Consider the following 18644-nt stretch of genomic DNA (forward strand, 5'->3'; position numbering starts at 1 on the left):
GCAGCCTGAGGTACAAGTGCACTGTTATTTTGCATGCATGGCCTAAAGATCAGCTTCTGGGTAACGTTTTATTACTTTGTCTCTATAATGTTCTATGTTGAAAGGATTTTTTAAAAGAAAAAAAAAACATGAATAGAAGTCTGCTTCACTGGGAGGAGGGAAGAAATAGCCAGAAGGTCCTGTAAACTTACTACTTGGTGGCAAGTCCAACTGCTTAAGGAATGTAACCTTAGGGAATTCATACAGGTCTTAATTCTCTAGTCGTTTGACTTGGCCCCTGGAGGCACAAGGCAGTTCCACCCAAACAAAGCAACAGCACATGTTGCAAAGTATGCTTGAAATCATTACAATAGCTGTGTTCTAAATTGCTTAAAGACCTTTGGGGAACAAGTGATTAACAAGTCAAATAAAAATAATAATAATGCCTGGCAACAGTTTCAGTGCCCTGCATTGCTCCTTAGCAGAGTAAGTTGATACAAACTGCAGAACTGGTTGGGCACAATCCAGTCAAGAGTTAAATGTTTTCAATTTCCATTGATTTGGGCATGTTTAAAGTTAGCTGGGTCATGCCAATTATGAGGTGTTGGGGAGGGGGTAGTCCCTTTAGTGGGGGAGACATCATGCTCCTCCGTAACCCAGCTTTCACCTGTGACTCCTTGAAGCTGTCAGTATGCGACAGTGGCAACTGGCCGGCTTTGGGAGACAGGGACTTCCCCTGCCTGAGAAGACACCCTTCAGTGTATTGAGTAGTGGGTCCAATGGTCAAGGTGGCTTTTGCATGTGCTGGAGATGGAAGTGAGAGGTAGATGGGGCTCAGCAACCTGAGAAGGTAGCCCACATAGGAAAAGTAAAACTCTGATCCAAACCTCCGCTGCCTCGTGGCTTTACCTATTCATGAGAAAGGCCTCAGGAGTAAACAGAGGGGAAACCCATGCCCACTTTTTTGGCAGGACATCTTTGGAATAAGAAAAGGCTAAGGAGTAAACCCAACACAAATCTAGAGTGGAGTATCTAAGACGGTTGGATGGTGTCTTGTACGTCTCCTTCCGGCAACTCCTGCAACCAAGCTAGTGTCAAATGTGTTGTTTTCCTTTCCTTTGGACCACATCAGTGGGGCCAAGAGTGTGGTCTTGTTGTCTGGGCAACCCAGGACCTCCATAGACACTGCCCAGGCTTGTGCCCCAGAAAGGTCACTTCAGTGCTGCTGACACAGCAAAACCAAAGCGGGAGGCAGCCACAGCAGGCGCTGCAATTCTCCAGTGGTTTGACGCAGCCCCTGGAGGCACACTCCATTGTCTCGAGACAGACAGGTGCCAACAAACCTATGACTCGAAGGTGAAAGGTGAGACACATGGACTTGAAAACATTTGGCAAAGAGCTTTTCAAACAGCACAGAAAACTGGACACTTTGTGGATCCTCTCAAACATGTTTACAGCCTAAATTCAGCAGTCACCAAAGCAGGAATTGAGGAATTGAGATCTCAAGGCTGAAGGGTATGTATTTCCAACAAGATATATTTCTCTTGACCAATGTACAGATGGCTGCTTAGTATCTTGTAAGCAAATTTCAGGCCTAGAGTCCTGTCAGAGATAAGGTCCCACACCCACCTTAAGATAAAAGGAAATGTTCTCCACAGTTTTTGATGGACAGCTATACAAAACCAAGGGAGGGAGGCCCAGGGCTCTAGGCTGGCCTCTTCTTCCCTGAACGTCCGGGCTTTCTGAAGCTTCCTTTCCCTTTGAGCACCGGCTTCCGCCCCAGTCCGGACTTGCCCTGCCTCCGGGGCCTTGAGCCAGGCTGCCGCCGGGTGTGGTGCTGCCCTGGGGTCTGGGGCTGCTTCCTCCTGGTCTTTGGCGACACTCTGTGCTGCACTGTGGGCTGAGCGGCCTCCCTCTGTTGCTGACTCTGGGCCCCCTTGGGCTGTCGGGGAGAGAAGCCTCTCAACTTCTGCTGCTTCCACTGCATGGGCCGTGATGTCCTCTGCTTCTTTGCCTTGTTGCTGTTTCCTGCAGATGCTGCTGGGCTCTGGTCACCAGCAGAATGGGTGCATTTATGCCTTTTCCCAGCTTTAGTGGACTGACTGGGCCTTCGTTTCCTCTTAGTGCTTTGGGGAAACAGATCTAAAGGAGGGTCACAAGAAGAGAAGATAAAGATCACTGCAGCCTCTATGCTGCCTTGAAGTCCAAAAGGCTCTTTAGGCCACTGGTCTTCAAGTGGTATGTCAGGACCCTCAGAAAAGCAGAGAGCTGCTGGAAGAGAAAAACAAAACTTGTAGCACTGTAGGTTACAAAGGGGAAATTTTGGAAGGTGGCAACTTGTCCTGCTGGACTAGGAACATGCTGATAAAATATTCCCTTCCTCTGCATCTGGTCACTCTGGAAGAACATCACTCTGGGTCAGAAAGTTAGGACAGGGTCCCATGTAAAATGGTGGGTCACGACTCTGAAGAGAGATTCAAGGTGGCTGCTTCTGAGCAGACCATTACATGTAACACAGGTATAACTGGTGGTCCATATGAAGCTAGGAGGTAGCATTCACACATGCAGTGTCCCTCCCTCTCCCCTTGGACAGCTGCACCTGAGCGTTTACCTTGCAAGTGTCCCAGTTCATGCTCAGAAGCACAACTGTTTTCATCGGCTACATCCAGCAGGGTCCCTAGCCGCCAAGTCTTTTAAGCACCACTAATTAGATACCAACCTTCATCAGGCTCTTCTCCCACTTCCTGCCGATAATACTCCATGTCATCGTCTGATGGCTCATCCACCTTCTGGTCCTCTTGCATCCCAGGGTCCTCTGCATCACTGTCACTTCCCTCTGCCTGCTTCTTCTTCCTCTTTATCCCCTCCAGACTCTTCTTCCTGCAGCCCGCAAAACAACAGTACAATCACAAGTGCATATATCTGTCCTCCCAAAGCAAAGCAGCACGCTACTTTGGAATGTGTGCATGTACAGGTGAAACTCGAAAAATTAGAATATCGTGGAAAAGTCCGTTTATGTAAGCAATTGTTTTCATTAGCTACTGTAGTTTAATATATGAGATAGGCTCATGACATGCAAAGTGAGATATGCCAAGCCTTTGCTTGTTATAATTGTGATGATTATGGCGTACTGCTGATGAAAACCCCAAAGTTGAAATTGTTAATTTGGGGTTCTCATCAGCTGTATGCCATAATCATCACAATTATAACAAATAAAGGCTTTACATATCTCACTTTGCATGTCATGGGTCTATCTCATATATTAGTCAAAACAAAATAAAATAAAAAAAATCCTTCCAGTAGCACCTTAGAGACCAACTAAGTTTGTTCTTGGTAAGAGCTTTCGTGTGCATGCACACTTCTTCAGATAGTAGCTACTGGGAGGAATTTTTTATTTTGTTTTGTTTTGACTATGGCAGACCAACACGGCTACCTACCTGTAACTCATATATTAGTTTCACCTTTTAAGTTGAATTACTGAAAGAAATTAACCTTTCCACAATATTCTAATTTTTCGAGTTTCAGCTGTAGGGACAGCAGCTTTGTGAAACTAAGGTTCCGGCTCTTCTCTCCCTCACCTGTGAACTTGCTTCTGCTCCTGCTTGCGTTCCACATCTGCATCCTGCTTGCGGCGCCGCTCAGCCTTCAGCTGCAGCCTTGCCTCTTTCCGGGCAAGGGCCTCCTGGATCTCTTCCTCCGTTTTATAAACTGAGGGCAGGAGTGAGAAATTAAAACCAACAGCTGTTAATGTTGACACCACACATTAGCAAGCATAAAACAAACACATGGGGATGGATTCAATTAAGCAGTTATGTTTAGCGGGAGCCAACCTAATGAGTCCTGCTAGTGCAACTGGTGCTTCTCTCCCCAACTGGCTGGCAGGGAAGGGTAGAAACCCCAGAACTGGGGTGGGTGGGCACAGAGAGAGATCATTCCACAAGTGTTTTTTTATCTAAGCAAGTGTCTGTGGCACCACTAACACAACTCAGCAACTGAAGACGATGGCTGACAACAGGCCCACCAACCTGAATGCAACATGCTTGGAAGCCCAACAGCCTGTTTTTGCTGTTCTGGGGAGGCAGCAAGGGCAGATTTATTCATGCACTGTTGAACATGGCTAGAAGTTATACAGACTTATTGTCCAATATCTTTAATACTGGGGTGCACCCCTAGCTATTCACTTTAACTTCCCCCGACCTTTAAATTCAAAATGCTGTTTTTGACCTATAAAGCTTTAAATGGCTCAGGACTCCCCTGCCAAGTGCCTGAGGGCCCCAGTCCTGCTGCTCACCACCTGCCTGACGGGCTCCATAAAGGACTGCTGCTGCTGCTGCTGCTGCTGGGCAGAGAGGCCTCCATTTTTGTTCTGTTGTTTTTATATTGCTGTTATTTTTTACGTATGTCATTTTAAACTGTGACGTTAATGCTATATTCTTAGTTTTAGATTTTGATTTATGTGGAAATTGTTTTCCATTTGGTTGTGTATTTTTTATGTGGTGTATTTATTGTTTTATGACTTTGGTAATTATGTAAATCTTGTCATGTTGTAAGTCGCCTTGAGCACTGTTTTTAACTGTGGAAAGGCGACATACAAATAAAATGATGGGTGTTGATGACTGCAATACCTCAAGGACCGCCGGTCCCCATATGAATCAACCCAGACCCTGAGAGCATTCTCTGAGGCCCTTCTTTGTGTGGCTCCTCCACGAGAGGAGGTCTGGAGGGTGGCAACACAAGAACGAGCCTTTTCTGCAGTAGCTTCCCATTTGTGGAATGCTCTCCCCAGGGAGGTTTGTCTGGCACCTTCATTATGCACCTTTAGGTGCCAGGCAAAAACATTCCTCTTCAACCAGACCTTTGGCTGATTAATATTCTACAGCCTTTTAAACGTGTTTGTGGGAGTGGGGGAAGTTCAGGGGAGGAGGGCTCCATGAACAGCGAAAGACACTCACTGAAGCTGTGATAGAGCACATTGCCCTGGCTTAACCCTTCCTCCACCTTGATCAGTTGCAGGGTCATTCGAGGGCCAATCTGTTGGGGAAAGAGGCAGACACTTCATTAGGTGAGAGACATCACCATCACCACCTCCACCACCACCACCAGCTCCAGCAGCCCTCATGGCTATCCCAATTTGGATGATCGGGACTTTCACTGCTAAAGTAGACAGCAGCAGCTGAAGGAGCAGAGGTCAGCTCTATGCTGCCCCCACTCACCCACCCACTCCCATTCTGTGAGCTCAAGAGTCCCATGGCCTGACCTCGGTGAGGCGGACAGCACTCTGTTGGGCCTTCATGTTCCCCCGGCCAGCGTAGGCCTGAGGCAGCTCTGTGGTGTTGTGACTGCCATCTTGCTCAGCTTCACTCTCAGAAAGATTTATGTCTCTGCATTGCAGGGAGGGAAGGAAAACATTATTCCTGGCATGCTGGTAACAAAAGGAGCTCTGCACATAAAACAAGGCAAAAAAAGATTGTATGTACGTGTATGTGTGAAGTTAAATCTGTAATGACATCAACAAATTTCTATAGAGAACTTTTTTCATTAAAAAAGGCAAGAAAAGACACCAGCCTTACAGTCCCAGCAAGGCGAGACACACAAGGGAAGAAGTGTGGTGGAAAAAGAATGGGCACCAATAAAGAAGAGGACGTATCATTGTGAGCATGAGAATCAAGCTGGCTTGGCATTCCACAGGAGTTTAAACATACACAAAAGTAAAAAGGAACAGAAAATAAAAGCAATGGCATCATGAAACAGGGCACAAGATGCGCAAACCTCCTCCTTACATCCTGCCTTATTCACAAACCACAAGTCTCTACGGAGTCTCTAGCTCTGCTAAGAGCTGCTCAACCTGCTCCAAGACCCAAAACGAACCTACACTTTGAATGGGGTGGGAGTGGGGGCTTAGCTTTATGGGGAGGTGGAGGGTCTTTTTCTCACCTAACCAATAGTTCACTGATGTCCTCCAGACGGCTCATGTTAGGAAACTTCTCCTGCATGATCTTCTTCAGCCCTTTGCTTATTCCTACAGGCACCACTTTCAGACTGCTGCAAAACACAAAGGGCAGGAGAGGTGCATGAAGGTATTCCATCAAGCAAGAGGAGCAAGCCACTGCTATTGTGTCTGGTGGATAAGGGTGGAGGAGGCAGAGCAGATATGCGCTGCCATGTACCAGGTCCTAAATTTAGTCACTGGCATCTCCAATTCAAGGTTATTTGGATGCAGGCCTAGGAAAGACTCCTCTCTCTTCTGCCTGAGGCCTCTGGCAAGGGTCATTATGTGAACTGTGTTGTGCTGACATCATCATCTGGGCAGGGGCTATCCTTGCCTTGCTCCTGTATTAGCAGACATAATCTTCATACAACTCTTGAAACAAGCCTGGCTTCCAGCCAGGGGTGTGGAACACAATCTAGAAAATTTAGCTGTTAGATTCAGGGGCAAGCTCCTTGGATCCTCACTTCATCCAGGGAAGTATCCCCACGACCTGGCTGTCTTCCAGTTGTTCTGGGCCCCAACAAGGCAGGTGGCATAATATACTAGAAAAAATGTTGGTTAGATAAATTTTCCAGGGTTCAAAAACCTTAAAAAGGTTCAAAACCCTTTTCACTTTGATATGTATCTTTGTTGTTGGTTTTCTTCCTCTCACTTTTCCTTCTTTTGTCTGTATCGCTGTATTACTTTTAATTGAAATCACCTTAATATAATCAAAACCTTGAAAAGGAAGAAAGTAGTGTGACACCACCCGTTCCCAAGCAGCTTAGATTCATCAGAACGCTTTGTTCCAGATTAAGATCAGACACATCAGCAGACTACACTCTCCCCATGTGCACCTGGTTTGCCCTTCTTTTCCTCCTAACTCCCAGGATGCATCTTTCCTGTGGTGGGCTTATCTGAGATCAGGCAAACCCGGAGGCTATTTTCTGCAAGTACTAGTACAGAACAAGTGTGGATGGATGAAAGCAAATCCCCCTCCCCTCCAACGGCAAATGTGAAAACTTTGCCAAGAGGCTTGGGTATGTCTCCTGCTGTGCAGAAGCTAAAGACTAGGCACACATTAAGAATTCACTAACTAGTTAACTTACAGAACAATGGTGTACACGTCTTCTCAGAAGTAATATTTTAAAGTAGGTACAGGATGGCATCCTAGGTTTCGGTTTACGGTTGGCATTGGAGGAAAACGGGATTCTTGTGCCTTTAATTGCTGTGTGTCAGGCTGAAACTCAACAGGCTAAACCCTTTCTTATATAGAAATATATTTACAGGAAAAGTTTCACTGTGGCTTCTCTCTTAATTTCGTGCCATGCCATGCGTCCCCGCCCAGCAGCCATATTGTACCATTTTGTGACTGGTGCCAACTGCACTCTTTCAAAATCTGAAATGTGCCCCGGTCCAAAAAGGTTGTGACCCCTGGTCTAAACTATTTTACATTGCAAGGATTAAATAGGATGTACCACAAAGAAGTATTTCTTCCCTGAGTATACATCCTTACAGCGCAAAATGTTGTTTTGTTTAATGAGCACAATAATATGAATGTTTGGCATGCATAATGCAGACTGGCACACTAACAATGAACTACTATCACAGAGACTAATTAAAACATTTTATGAAAGTGGCCATGCATGTAATATGTCCCTCTTGCAGATGCAGATTACTGTGAGCTCAGATCTGATCCTTCAGCACTGGGGAGGAGCACAGCATGAAACAGAAGATACTTACTAATGACGGAATTCAAGGATCTGGGTGTCTGGGTTATAGTTGATCAGTACACAACGCTTGATGGCATTAAGGTTTACCTGGGGCAGGGCAGGCAGGTGGGTGGGACAGGCAGGGTAGGAGAAAAGAGAACACAACAGCATGAGAACCAAGGCTCACAATATGGCATAAGTCCCTCACCTGAGAAGTATTTTAGGTGGCAATGAAGATTCCCTAGCTGTGACAGCCTTTATAGAACCCAGGAGGCTTAGTACTCAATTTCCCTAGTACTCTTGAGGTGGAATTCAAAATTGTGCTAAGGCAATTGTTCTGTCAGCACAAGCATTTCTGCTTGCCAGATAGAATGATCTTCCTCCTCCTCCTCCTGGGGCTTCTCTTGACCTTTCTGGGCAGATTTGAGAATGGAGCAGGCAGAGATGACAAGGAGTCCCATTCTGCTAGCAGGACTCAATGTGCTAGCTTCCACTAGCATACAAGGTGAAACTAAGATATGCGATAGACTCATGACATGCAAAGCGAGATATGCCAAGCCTTTATTTGTTATAGTTGTGATGACTGTGGCGTACAGCTGGTGAGAACCCCAAATTAACAATTTCAACTTTGGGGTTTTCATCAGCTGCATGCCATAATCATCACAATTATAACAAGCAAAGGCTTGACATATCTCGCTTTACATGTCATGAGTCTATCTCATATATTAACCTCCAGTAGCTAATGAAAACAATTGCTTACATAAATGGACTTTTCCACGATATTCTAATTTTTCGAGTTTCACCTGTACATATAAAGTGAGTGCTATCCAATGAAGGACCTTGGGAATCCTAAAGGTAAAGGGACCCCTGACCATTAGGTCCAGTCGTGTCCAACTCTGGGGTTGCGGCGCTCATCTCGCTCTATAGGCAGAGGGAGCCGGCGTTTGTCCGCAGACAGCTTCTGGGTCATGTGGCCAGCATGACAAAGCCGCTTCTGGCAAACCAGAGCAGCGCACGGAAATGCTGTTTACCTTCCTGTTGGAGTGGTCCCTATTTATCTACTTGCACTTTGATGTGCTTTCGAACTGCTAGGTGGGCATGAGCTGGGACCGAGCAACGGGAGCTCACCCCGTGGTAGGGATTCGAACCGCCATCCTTCTGATCAGCAAGCCCTAGACTCTGTGGTTTAACCCACAGTGCCACAAATCAAATCCAGAAGCAAAGCACAAAATCCCAAGAAGCTCAGGACTAGTTCTGCCTCATTTGCCCACAAACTGTGACCTAGAGTTTCTAAAGAAGAGAGCCGTACTTGCCACAGCTTAATGATAGAAGCACACACAGCAGAAGGACCTCCATAAAGAAGCCGCGGTTGAGGGGTGCAGCGCAGCGCTTCTCCCAACTGCCAGCTCCTATCCCTGCTCTTGAGGTGGTGGCGGGACGAGCAGGAGAGGCCGCGGCAGCAACAGCAGCATCACGGCTACCAGCCCGGCCTCGGCCCCTCCTCACCCTCCTCCTCCTCACCGCCCCTCGGCTTGCCTTTGCCCCCTCGCCGCCCAGCGGGGCCCTCACACTGCCCTAGCCCTCCCTCTCCTGGGCGCTGCCACCTCACTACTCCCCACAGATTAGGCACGCAGGAGGGAGAGCTGGACCTCCTCGCTCCCGCACACTTTCGCCCAGGGCGTTTCTCGCCCTCATAGGTAGAGGTGAGCCCCCTCCCTCAGTGGGGTGTATAAGGGGTGGGGGCTTGTCTCCCCCCCCCCAGGAAAGAGGGGTAGGAGGTTGGTCGAGTGATCCTCTCCCTCTTTCTTTCCCCTTCCTCATTTGTGGCTTTTCTCTCGTCAAACTGGTCCTCCTTTTCTTCTCCCCCCCCCATCTTCACTGCATCCTTTTTCTCTCTGCCCCCCTTTGCTACACACACACACACACACACACACACACACGTGTTGACTTTGCTTGTCCCCCTCCCCCCTCTCCTCGCATGTCGGAACTGGAGCTTGAATCAGTTCTTCTTTCTGCTGTGCTACAATATAAATCTACCCTTCACATTCTTGAGCATTGTTCTTTCATTCACCCCTCTTTTTTGCTTTTGTTCTGTAGCTGCAATATCAGCTGATACGTTCCTGTCTCTTTTCTCTCACCCTCCCCCCTTCAGTGACAGCCCCACACCAACTCCCCATGGCCCCTTGGATGGAGCCAACTACAGTTCTCTCCTTGTCTTTCAACCTGAAGTTGTAGTGCCCTTTCATTTTGCTTTCATGTCTGTTGTTCCTGCCTGTCTCCCTCTCTGTCTCTTTTTCCTTGGTTTGCATGTGAAAACCTTTCCCCTAACTGCCGTTCCCCACTGAAACACGAGGGAGTTATGGCAAAAAGGGGGCTGCAACAAAGGAGGGGACTCCTCTTGAATGTGCACCCCCCTACCTGTGTGCATGCATCCATGCTTCGATTTGCTTTGTGTAGTGATTTGTGCATGTTGAATCTTCAGTAGCTGATCCATGGCTGTGTTTGGATTCAGCAGCTGCGTGCCTCCTGAGGTTCTCCCACAGGCTTCTCCAAACCCCCTGCCAGTCCATATCTTGCAGAAAGGAAAGGATTTGAGGGGCTTGGCTTGAGGGTTGAGATGGTGGAGGAAAGGGTAGTATGTGCGCCCTGTCTATGCAGTGGCTCCCATGTGTTGTGCTTTGGGCTTCATGGGCGCACCAGGTCAGGAGCAGCTGCTTGCCTCCACCAGTTTCCTCACAGCGTCACCCACAAAGAATACCGGGGTTTTTTTTTCTTGTTTTCCTCCTTTAAAAATGAGGTGCGTGTTATGGTCCGAAAAATACGTTATGTAGGGTCTGGTATGGTTTCAAATTGGATGGGCGACATGTTGAGATTCCTGCATGGGAGGGGTGGTCCCTTCCAACTCTGCAAGAATGGTGTCAAGATGCACTGCAGTTCCAACACAAACATATAGATTAATTTCCATAATCCCTTTCCAGAATGGAAAACAGAGGTCTAAGTCACAAACACTCTCTATATATCTTGGATGAGATCAACCTGTCATTAGCTTTGTTGTCACAGAGGTGTCATTTCAGACTGAATGCTCCATAAAACTAACCTCTCTAAACTCACATCAGGGAGCAGGTTTCACCCTTGCTTTCTCCCCAATGTTTTCTAGGTGAGGGATATTTTTTGTCTATTAAGAAGCTTCCAACTGTGTGAGCCTTCACTTCCAATCTAACATGGTACAGCCAAGACACACCTTACTGAGGCCACACATATCCCACCTAACCAACCTCACAGAAGTAAATTTGCCCTGAGATTTGCAGATGAAGAAGACACTAGTGTTGTTATAAATAACACATGCCCTTTTTGAGAAGCAGGGCACAGCTGACCTGTATGACACACCATGGAAGACCAGGGCCAGAGGCACCTGAGCAGCAGAGCAGGACCATCAAGCTGACTCCCCCCCCCCCCGTCTCCAGGCCAGCACACACCTACCTTGTGGACATTGATGGAAGGGAACATGTTCTGGAACATAGTCGCCATGACCTTGATATGCATGCCCTGAAGGCCAAAGTTGTTGAGGACCAGGAGTGGGTGGTGGCTGAACTGCTGCTCATGCATCCGGTGCCGCTTCAGGGTTGACACAACATCTTTGATGAGTGAATACTGAAGTGAAACAGATGGGTGAGGCAGTAGCAGAGGTGTATTCTTGTACTTTGTATTCTCATTTTGTATTTTTCTGTCATGAACCACCCTGGGATCTTCGGATGAAGGGCGGTATACAAATTTAAATAAAATAATAATAATAATAATAATAATAATAATAATAATAATAATAATAATAATAATAGAGGATCCTGCACTACTACCAAGAGGTAGTACACCACAGACCTGTAAACTAGTGGTGGGGAACCTGTGGCCTTCCAGACGCTATTGGACTACAACTCGCATTGGCCCAGCCAGCACAGCCAAAGGTCAGGGATAATGGGAGTTATACTCCATCAGTATCTGGAGTGCCCACCCTTGATGTAAACCCTGAAATCCAGAAGGCCTGTAGACTGTGTAAACTCTTATTTTGAGGCAGCTAGCCAGGGCTCTTTGTTTCCCACAAAATCTACACAGAATTTGGTACTGGTTCAGCTTCATGAGCTTCTCAAGCTTTCATTTTAAAAACACACACACAGGTTTCTAGACCTCATGGCAGCAACTATATGCTTGGGAGTTGCACTACTGAAATCCCTGAAGCTGGAGGGGTAGCTGAATATGATGTTTAGTAGTCATAAAGCCAGGATAAATTAGGCAATTTACATAAGTGATACAGGTTGCAAAATTTAGATTGTCTTGAAGTAAGGAGAAATATTCACCTAGGTCAAGGATTCACAGCACACCTTAAAGCATTAGCAGTCTGTAAGAGGGGTGGGAGGGTGGTTATTGGTTTGCTTGGGTTTTGTTCTTGTTTTTATTATGTATTTTGTGTTTTAATCTTGCATTTTTATGCTGTGAACCACCCTAAGATCTACAGATGAAGGGCAACATACTAAATAAATAAATAATTAAATAACCCACTAGAAAGAACAGGTAGCAAAAAACCCTTCTAACCTTAGCAAGCTATAAAAGGGTCTTTCAGAGGCAGATGTATTCCAACTAGCCTACTCTACTACCGGTATTTCCAGCAATTGGTACCTGAGCAACTCTGAAGGTCAAGGTTGGCCCACCAGGAAGACGGAAGAATTTCTGAGGAAGAGAGAAAACAATCAGAGCAGCCTCTACCACAGGCAGATTGGTTGTCATAATTCAAACTCTGCTTTTAGTGTTCTGCAAAATCCAGATGCATCAGTGCGTTTACTTTGAAGTGAGAATCACAGGTTTCACTCAGCAAAACACATTGTCATCATTTGCATCAGGTCATCAGGCAGAGCTACGATGATACTTCAATTGGGCCAACAAAACCAACAGAGGGTATAAGAGGAAGAGGACCTGAGCTTTCACAACAGTCCATCCTGCAAAGCAGGGTTCTGGAGAGTGACAAAGTTCTTCAGATGCTTATCAGGACTCCTTCAGTGAGAGGGTCAGTATCAGGCAAGCCTTTCTGACCATTCTGCCTTGTCATACTGCTTCATGGTAGCCTTTCCCAACCTGGTGCCTTTCTGACCATGACCTTCTGGATGGCATCAGGTTGGGGAAGACTGCTCTATAACTACGTATTGCAGGGAGTCATCAGTGACCTGGGCAAGCAGGGGGACTTGTGTGTCCTAGGAGGCTGTACTTAGCAACAAGGCCCAAGAAGCTTGGTCAGTGCTCCATAGGAATTGACTGTAAAATCTAGTACATGCCCCAGAATCTCCTGCTATGAGTAGAAGCTTCACAATGACAACACAAAATTGTCCTCAACAAACAAATCAATTTGAAGACAAGAGTTTGAAAAGCATCAATATAGAGAGAAAGAATTCAAGTTGCACATTCTAACAGAACAAAAACATGAGACTAGCAGGGCAGAACAACATTGGGACCACTTATGGCCACCACTGAGCAACTTCTCACTGCTTAACTCACAAGGTTGATATTGGTGGGGGTTTTTGTGAACACCAGGAAGTGAGTCACCCCAAGAGGTCCAGCCACTGCCACAAAGTCTTTCAGAGTGTTCTTCTTGCGCACCTAAAAAAGTCAAGACCTGTAATCAGTGTGGCTCTACTGTCTGTGCTGCCAGACAAAAACTAGGACATAGAATTGTCTTTAAATTATTGAATTAAATTAGTTGAAGTAAAATGCTTTGAAGTTACTAGTGTTTTAGAAATCCGTTTTGAGCAAACATGTGCTCAGGAAAGCCTCTGGTATTCTTACCCTACCTGCCCCCCCATCCATTCCCAACTGCATCCTTGAACACTTTTGCAACAAAACAAAACAATCACAAGGTCTAGCATTTTGCATTAAATATGCAAAATGGCTAGGTACTATGTGATCCAGGTTTCATAAACACAGATCTGTATAACTGGCAATATGTTCGCAATATATATATATTAAAAACAAACAAACAAACAGCCCACCCCCTAAATGATCCAGAATTTAGACAGCCCCTGTCAGAGGGAGAAGATTATGCTGACTGGAGCAATGTTTTATTCTTCTGATCACAAAACAGTCCAAGACCATACATTTTAAAATGTATATAGCTAAAGAACCAAACTGTTTTCTGGGGATTTGTGTGTGGATTTAATTCCTCATCCCCATATACTATCCTATATTCCCCTTAGAATCAGTCAGAAGTCCCAATTTCTGTATTTTCTATCTTAACCCATCTAAGCCAAATTCCATTTGTAAGAGACCTCTCCCGCCTGCCCCCGCTATGATTCCTAAACACCATTTATTTCACAAAACCAATTCCGTCCTGCATTTGCCCCTCTCTCTTCACCGCCCTTTCCACAGCCCCCCGAGCGAGGCTTCACCTTGAGGCTGGCGGCCGTGTAGGGCTGCATCACCCGACGAACATCCAGGATGAGCTGCTGCAGGTTCTTGCCCACGCGGCCGCGGTGGAAGACGAAGGAGTGAGGGACGGAGCCGAACTCCTCCTGAGAGCGATGCTGGGCCGCCGCCCGCTCTTTCTTCTGGTTCTTAGTCTGCAAGGGAGGAACGGGAGCACGTGGAGTGCCGGCTCTCTCGGACGCGCGCCCGCTTCATGCCCGCCCGCCCGCGCCCGCAACCCCACGCCTCACCTTGCGCGGCCGCCCCATCGCTGCTGCTTCTTCTCCAGAGAGAGAGAGAGAGAGAGAGCACGCGGTCCCCTCCACTTCCGGCCGCGCGTGCTCTGCTGCCAAAGCGCCGGGCCCCGCCCGGATGTGCCCTGTGCCACGCAATCAGCGGTCCGGGTTGTCCCTTAGACGCGCGGACTGTGTCCGGCTCGCGCGCGGGTCTCCGCTTCCGAGAAAGCCTGCCTGACCGCGACTAGAACTCGCTCGCCGCCCTGGGACAAGCGGAAGTGCGGACGAGCCCTTGGGCGGGGAGTTCTGGTCCGTGGCCAAACCAGGCTCTGCTTTCCTGCGAAGTGAGTTGGATCAGCGTAAGGAAAACAAGGACAGATCCTGAAGTTGAGGCTCCAGTACTTTGGCCTGGAGTAGAAGTAGAAGGACAGATCCTGAAGTTGAGGCTCCAGTACTTTGGCCACCTCATGAGAAGAGAAGACTCCCTAGAAAAGACCCTGATGTTGGGAAAGATGGAGGGCACAAGGAGAAGGGGACGACAGAGGATGAGATGGCTGGACAGTGTTCTTGAAGCGACTGGCATGAGTTTGGCCAAACTGCGAGAGGCAGTGAAGGATAGGCGTGCCTGGCGTGCTCTGGTCCATGGGGTCACGAAGAGTCGGACACGACTGAACGACTGAACAACAACAAAGGAAAACAAAAGTCTTCAGCCGCAGGGGCGCAGCCGGGGAACAGCTGCCCCCCTCGATCAAGTAAAACCAAAAAAACTGACCAATCGCGTCGGTTCTGCCCCCTTAACAAAAATCCTGGCTACGCCCGTGTTCAGACGAATTGTTATTTTCGATTCCGATTCTATTTAATGTATTTTAATTATCTTTTATCCCAATGGTTAGGGAGGGCTGCATTTTTTTTGGTTTAAAACGCACACGCAGGTATAAAACAAAGCACCAAATTTCTGAGCATCTTGTATCCTTTTGGAGGCAGAAATGTAGGTGGCAGAAATGCTTAAAAGAAAAACGGTGGAGATCTTATTTTTGAGTTTAAAAACGGCGGCGAATTGCCACGTGTGATGCATAATTTCCCACACCTTTGGATTCAGTCCAGTGCGAAAGTTTTAATGCTCCTGGGCAATTCACGGATCGCACTTTTTGATCGTACGTACAATTGAACTCAATTTCTTACCATCCTGTGGCAGCCCCAGATTTCACTGCTAAAAGATTTCGTGGCGGGAAGCCAGTTTTACTGAGCTTCTTTTAAAAAGTTTCAGCATGAAGAGGTGTTCCCGATCCCACTCGCTGGGGCTCTGGGTGCCTGAGCAGCCACAAAATTCCCCATGGAGGGGCTGGGCACCCACAAATTTTGGTGTCAGGGCCATGCACAGCGCATGGCGCCCCCGGTCGCGGGGTGAAGTGGACATTCATGCCTGCTAATAGGAAGGGGTCGTTGCTTGCTCCATTTGTCAGTCCATGTGGTCCTCGGGGGGAGGGCGCTGTAGACATTTAAGAAATGAATGAGCAAAGCGACCCGCGGACTAGTCGGAACTTCGCCTGCGGCAGGGCAGTCGCTGTTAGGCCTGGGGGGGTTCGGTGGGGGGGGGGGGTTAAGCCCCACCTGACGCTCAGAGAAGGGGCGCCCACCCGGCCGTGTGGCGGCGGCTGCTGCTGCTGCGCGACGCGCGGGTCCGTGCGGGACTGTGGCGCTCCTCGCCCCGCCTTGAAGGCTGTCGCGCGCCGAGAGGGCGCCGAGAGACGCTGCCGGTCGCCCGAGCAACGCGGACGCAGCCGACACTGCCAGGAGCTGCCGGGCGGGCCGGAAGGCGAAGCGGCGCCACGCAGGCCAAGGCCCGCTTGGAGGGGACGGCGAGAGGCGCTTGGCAGCTCCCGCCCCGACCCTCCCTCGATGCCGGCCCCTGCCCAGCTGCGCGGAGCGGGCACCGTCTAGCCCCTCTCCTCTCCCGAAGCCGCGCGGCTCGCCCTGAGTTCTGCTGCCTGCGCCCCCTCTTAAGAGCCGCGCCCTTGACCCCGAGGCGGGGAGGCAGGGGGTTGCGCCCGGCGGACCAGGATCCCATGTCCACGGTCGCATGCAACGCGCCTCTTCTGCGCCATGCCTGGCTCCTTCGGGAGCCCCCCGTAAGGCTGCGGTGAGGATCCCAGCGCTCCCACTCGCTCTCCTGCCGCGCGCACCTGGCCAGGCTCCCCGGGCCCCTTAGCTGTTCCCACACTCTGCTCCGCTTGTGGGCCCAGGCCTTTGCGGTGCTCCTGTGCCAGCTGACCAACTGCCCCCATTCCCTGCACTCTCCGCTGAACCCCCCCCCCCCCCGCCGTGCTGTGCCAGCCCCATGCAGGCCCACTTCACAGCTTCTTATACTGCCAGGGCCCTGTAGCTACAAAGTCTCTGTGCTTGACAGCCCAGACATTTATGGATCATCTCTGTCAGATTTAGAGGTGAAACTTATGAGTGTCTCCCCACCCATTGTTCCCTTCGGCAACACCCAGAGTCCTTTGGGAAAGCAAGAAAAGGGCTTCCATGCCCGCCTTTGCACAGTTGCACGGAGCTGCAGGCCACTGTCACTGGAGCCTTCATTGCCTAGCAGGGTCTTTGTGAGGTCACACTCACATTCCAGGTTCTTAGAAAACGCCTCTACTACTCATCACTGCTCCTGCCAAAGCAAGACCAAGGAAGAACACCTGTTCTTTTGCCAGGCTTCCCACCCACTGCCCTAACATAGTACTTCCTTAGGCCCCTCACATTCTTGGCACTTCTCTTGTGGCACTTCAGGTGTCCCATATTTTCCTAGAAAATTCATCACCTGGTGTAGCACATGTTGCCCTGTTAACAGTCACATTCCCTGCACTGCTCTTACCCAAAAGGAATTACCTATTTTGTACTACTTCCTTTGCCAGGCAAAACAGTCTTCACCCTTGGCCAGTTGTCTGACAGCACAGCAGCTGGCCTTCAGGCTGCCTTTTTCTACTGCCTTGTTCTTGACACTCCATGGAAGTGAGCACAAGCCCTACTTCCTGTGCTGGAAGTAAGGTGCCTTAGCCACACACCAAGTCTCCAAGCCCAACTTCATGGGCCTTGAAGATGGCCTCAGAAGCGGTGAAAGTGATTGTGCGTTGCCGCCCTTTGAATGAACGTGAAAAGCAGCTGGGCTGCAAGGTGGTGGTCAACATGGACAGCTCCTGTGGCCAGTGCTTTATCCAGAACCCTATGGCATCAGAGGACCCACCCAAACAGTTCACTTTTGATGGGGCATATAACATGAGCCACAACACAGAGCAAATCTATAATGAAATTGCCTACCCCCTTATAGAGGTGAGTGCAACCAGCTGCAGGTATTGCGTTTCCAAGCGCTCTGGCTTCTGTCATGGTGTTCCATTGTCCCAGAAAGCTGTCTGTGGCCAAACGCTGGCTCCAGGGGTCCTTTACCTTTACCTGTTGGGAAATCTACAGCTCAGTGATATAAATGTTACATACTGTACTTAAGTGTATGTGTCCATACTTTGCTTACCCGAGGGAAGTGGGTAACTTAAAGCAGGGGGGAAATTAAGGTACTGGAGCAGAAAAAATCTGTAGCAATGGCCTTTAATTTTTTCAGACTGAGGGAGCTCATTTCATGTTAACCTGCTCAAAAGAAAACCACAGAGCAAGCCAATGCATGACCTCAGAAGGTGATGCACTCTCCTTCCTTGGAGGTTTTTAAGCAGAGGTTGGGTAGCCATCTGTCAGGAATGCTTGAGTTGAGATTCCTGCACTACAGGGGTTGGAGTAGATGACCCCTTGGGTCCCTTTCAGCTCTACAATGCTATGATTCTGTGACTAGCAAGAAGTATGTAGTTATAATAATGTATCAGACACACTTTTCAGTTTCCTCTCCCCCCACCTCTTTCTCCAGTAGACGATGATGGGCCCTGTGTTAGATCAGATTGCAATTCAGCTGTGGCATGGTTGAAGACTGGTGGTTATCTATAGAGGTGGGGAGTCTCTGGTCTTCCACATGTTGTTGCACTGTTATTAGCATAGTAAGTGGTGAGGGGTGATGAGAGTTGAAGTTCCCTGCTCCTGATCTATAGGATAATATGTATGAAAAACTATTCTGCCTACACAGAATTCATCACAGAATTCATTGCAGAATTTGCAAGTAGCAATAACTGTAACTTCTTTAAGCCCTGGGCTATGGAGCCCCTACATCCATGCTATCTCATGTCCGATTCTTTTTGAAACACTCCCAGAGATGCTTGCTTACTCTAATTAAATATTTGAGTGGGTCTTAATAGTAGCTGATGCCTGTGGTTAGTTTGCCTG

General features: G+C 48.4%; 2 protein-coding genes and 1 non-coding gene across 8 annotated transcripts in view; 1 reads left to right on the top strand and 2 right to left on the bottom strand.

Annotated features, from left to right (window-relative positions):
* Positions 1-1366: 1366 nt before the first annotated feature.
* Positions 1367-14372, bottom strand: LOC117061036 (suppressor of SWI4 1 homolog). Of its 2 annotated transcripts, none has more exons than XM_033173703.1 (11): positions 14352-14372; positions 14085-14255; positions 13198-13299; positions 12328-12378; positions 7691-7767; positions 5914-6021; positions 5237-5360; positions 4932-5010; positions 3558-3687; positions 2699-2859; positions 1367-2121 (listed from the first exon to the last, which is right to left on the bottom strand). In XM_033173703.1, exons 1-11 carry the CDS (start codon positions 14367-14369, stop codon positions 1685-1687), a joined length of 1458 nt encoding a protein of 485 aa, XP_033029594.1. In that variant the 5' UTR covers positions 14370-14372; the 3' UTR covers positions 1367-1684. The 2 variants fall into 2 exon arrangements, with proteins under 2 accessions (XP_033029594.1, XP_033029593.1); XM_033173702.1 differs by lacking the exon at positions 14352-14372 and adding an exon at positions 11140-11310.
* Positions 12468-12549, bottom strand: LOC117061341. The gene has a single exon (XR_004428075.1). It is a non-coding gene; the product is annotated as a small nucleolar RNA U105B (small nucleolar RNA).
* A 2497-nt stretch (positions 14373-16869) lies between the features above and the next one.
* Positions 16870-18644, top strand: part of KIF17 (kinesin family member 17) — a 36025-nt gene continuing 34250 nt past the window's right edge. For 2 of the 5 annotated variants that reach the window (XM_033173699.1, XM_033173700.1), the window contains exon 1: positions 16870-17654. In XM_033173699.1, coding sequence (XP_033029590.1) covers positions 17424-17654 — 231 coding nt within the window. In that variant the 5' untranslated portion in view covers positions 16870-17423. The remainder of the gene's footprint in view (positions 17655-18644) is intronic. The other 3 variants (XM_033173697.1, XM_033173698.1, XM_033173701.1) reach the window with 2 other exon arrangements.

Source organism: Lacerta agilis, chromosome 16 (assembly GCF_009819535.1).
Source record: "Lacerta agilis isolate rLacAgi1 chromosome 16, rLacAgi1.pri, whole genome shotgun sequence".
Lineage (NCBI taxonomy): Eukaryota > Metazoa > Chordata > Lepidosauria > Squamata > Lacertidae > Lacerta > Lacerta agilis.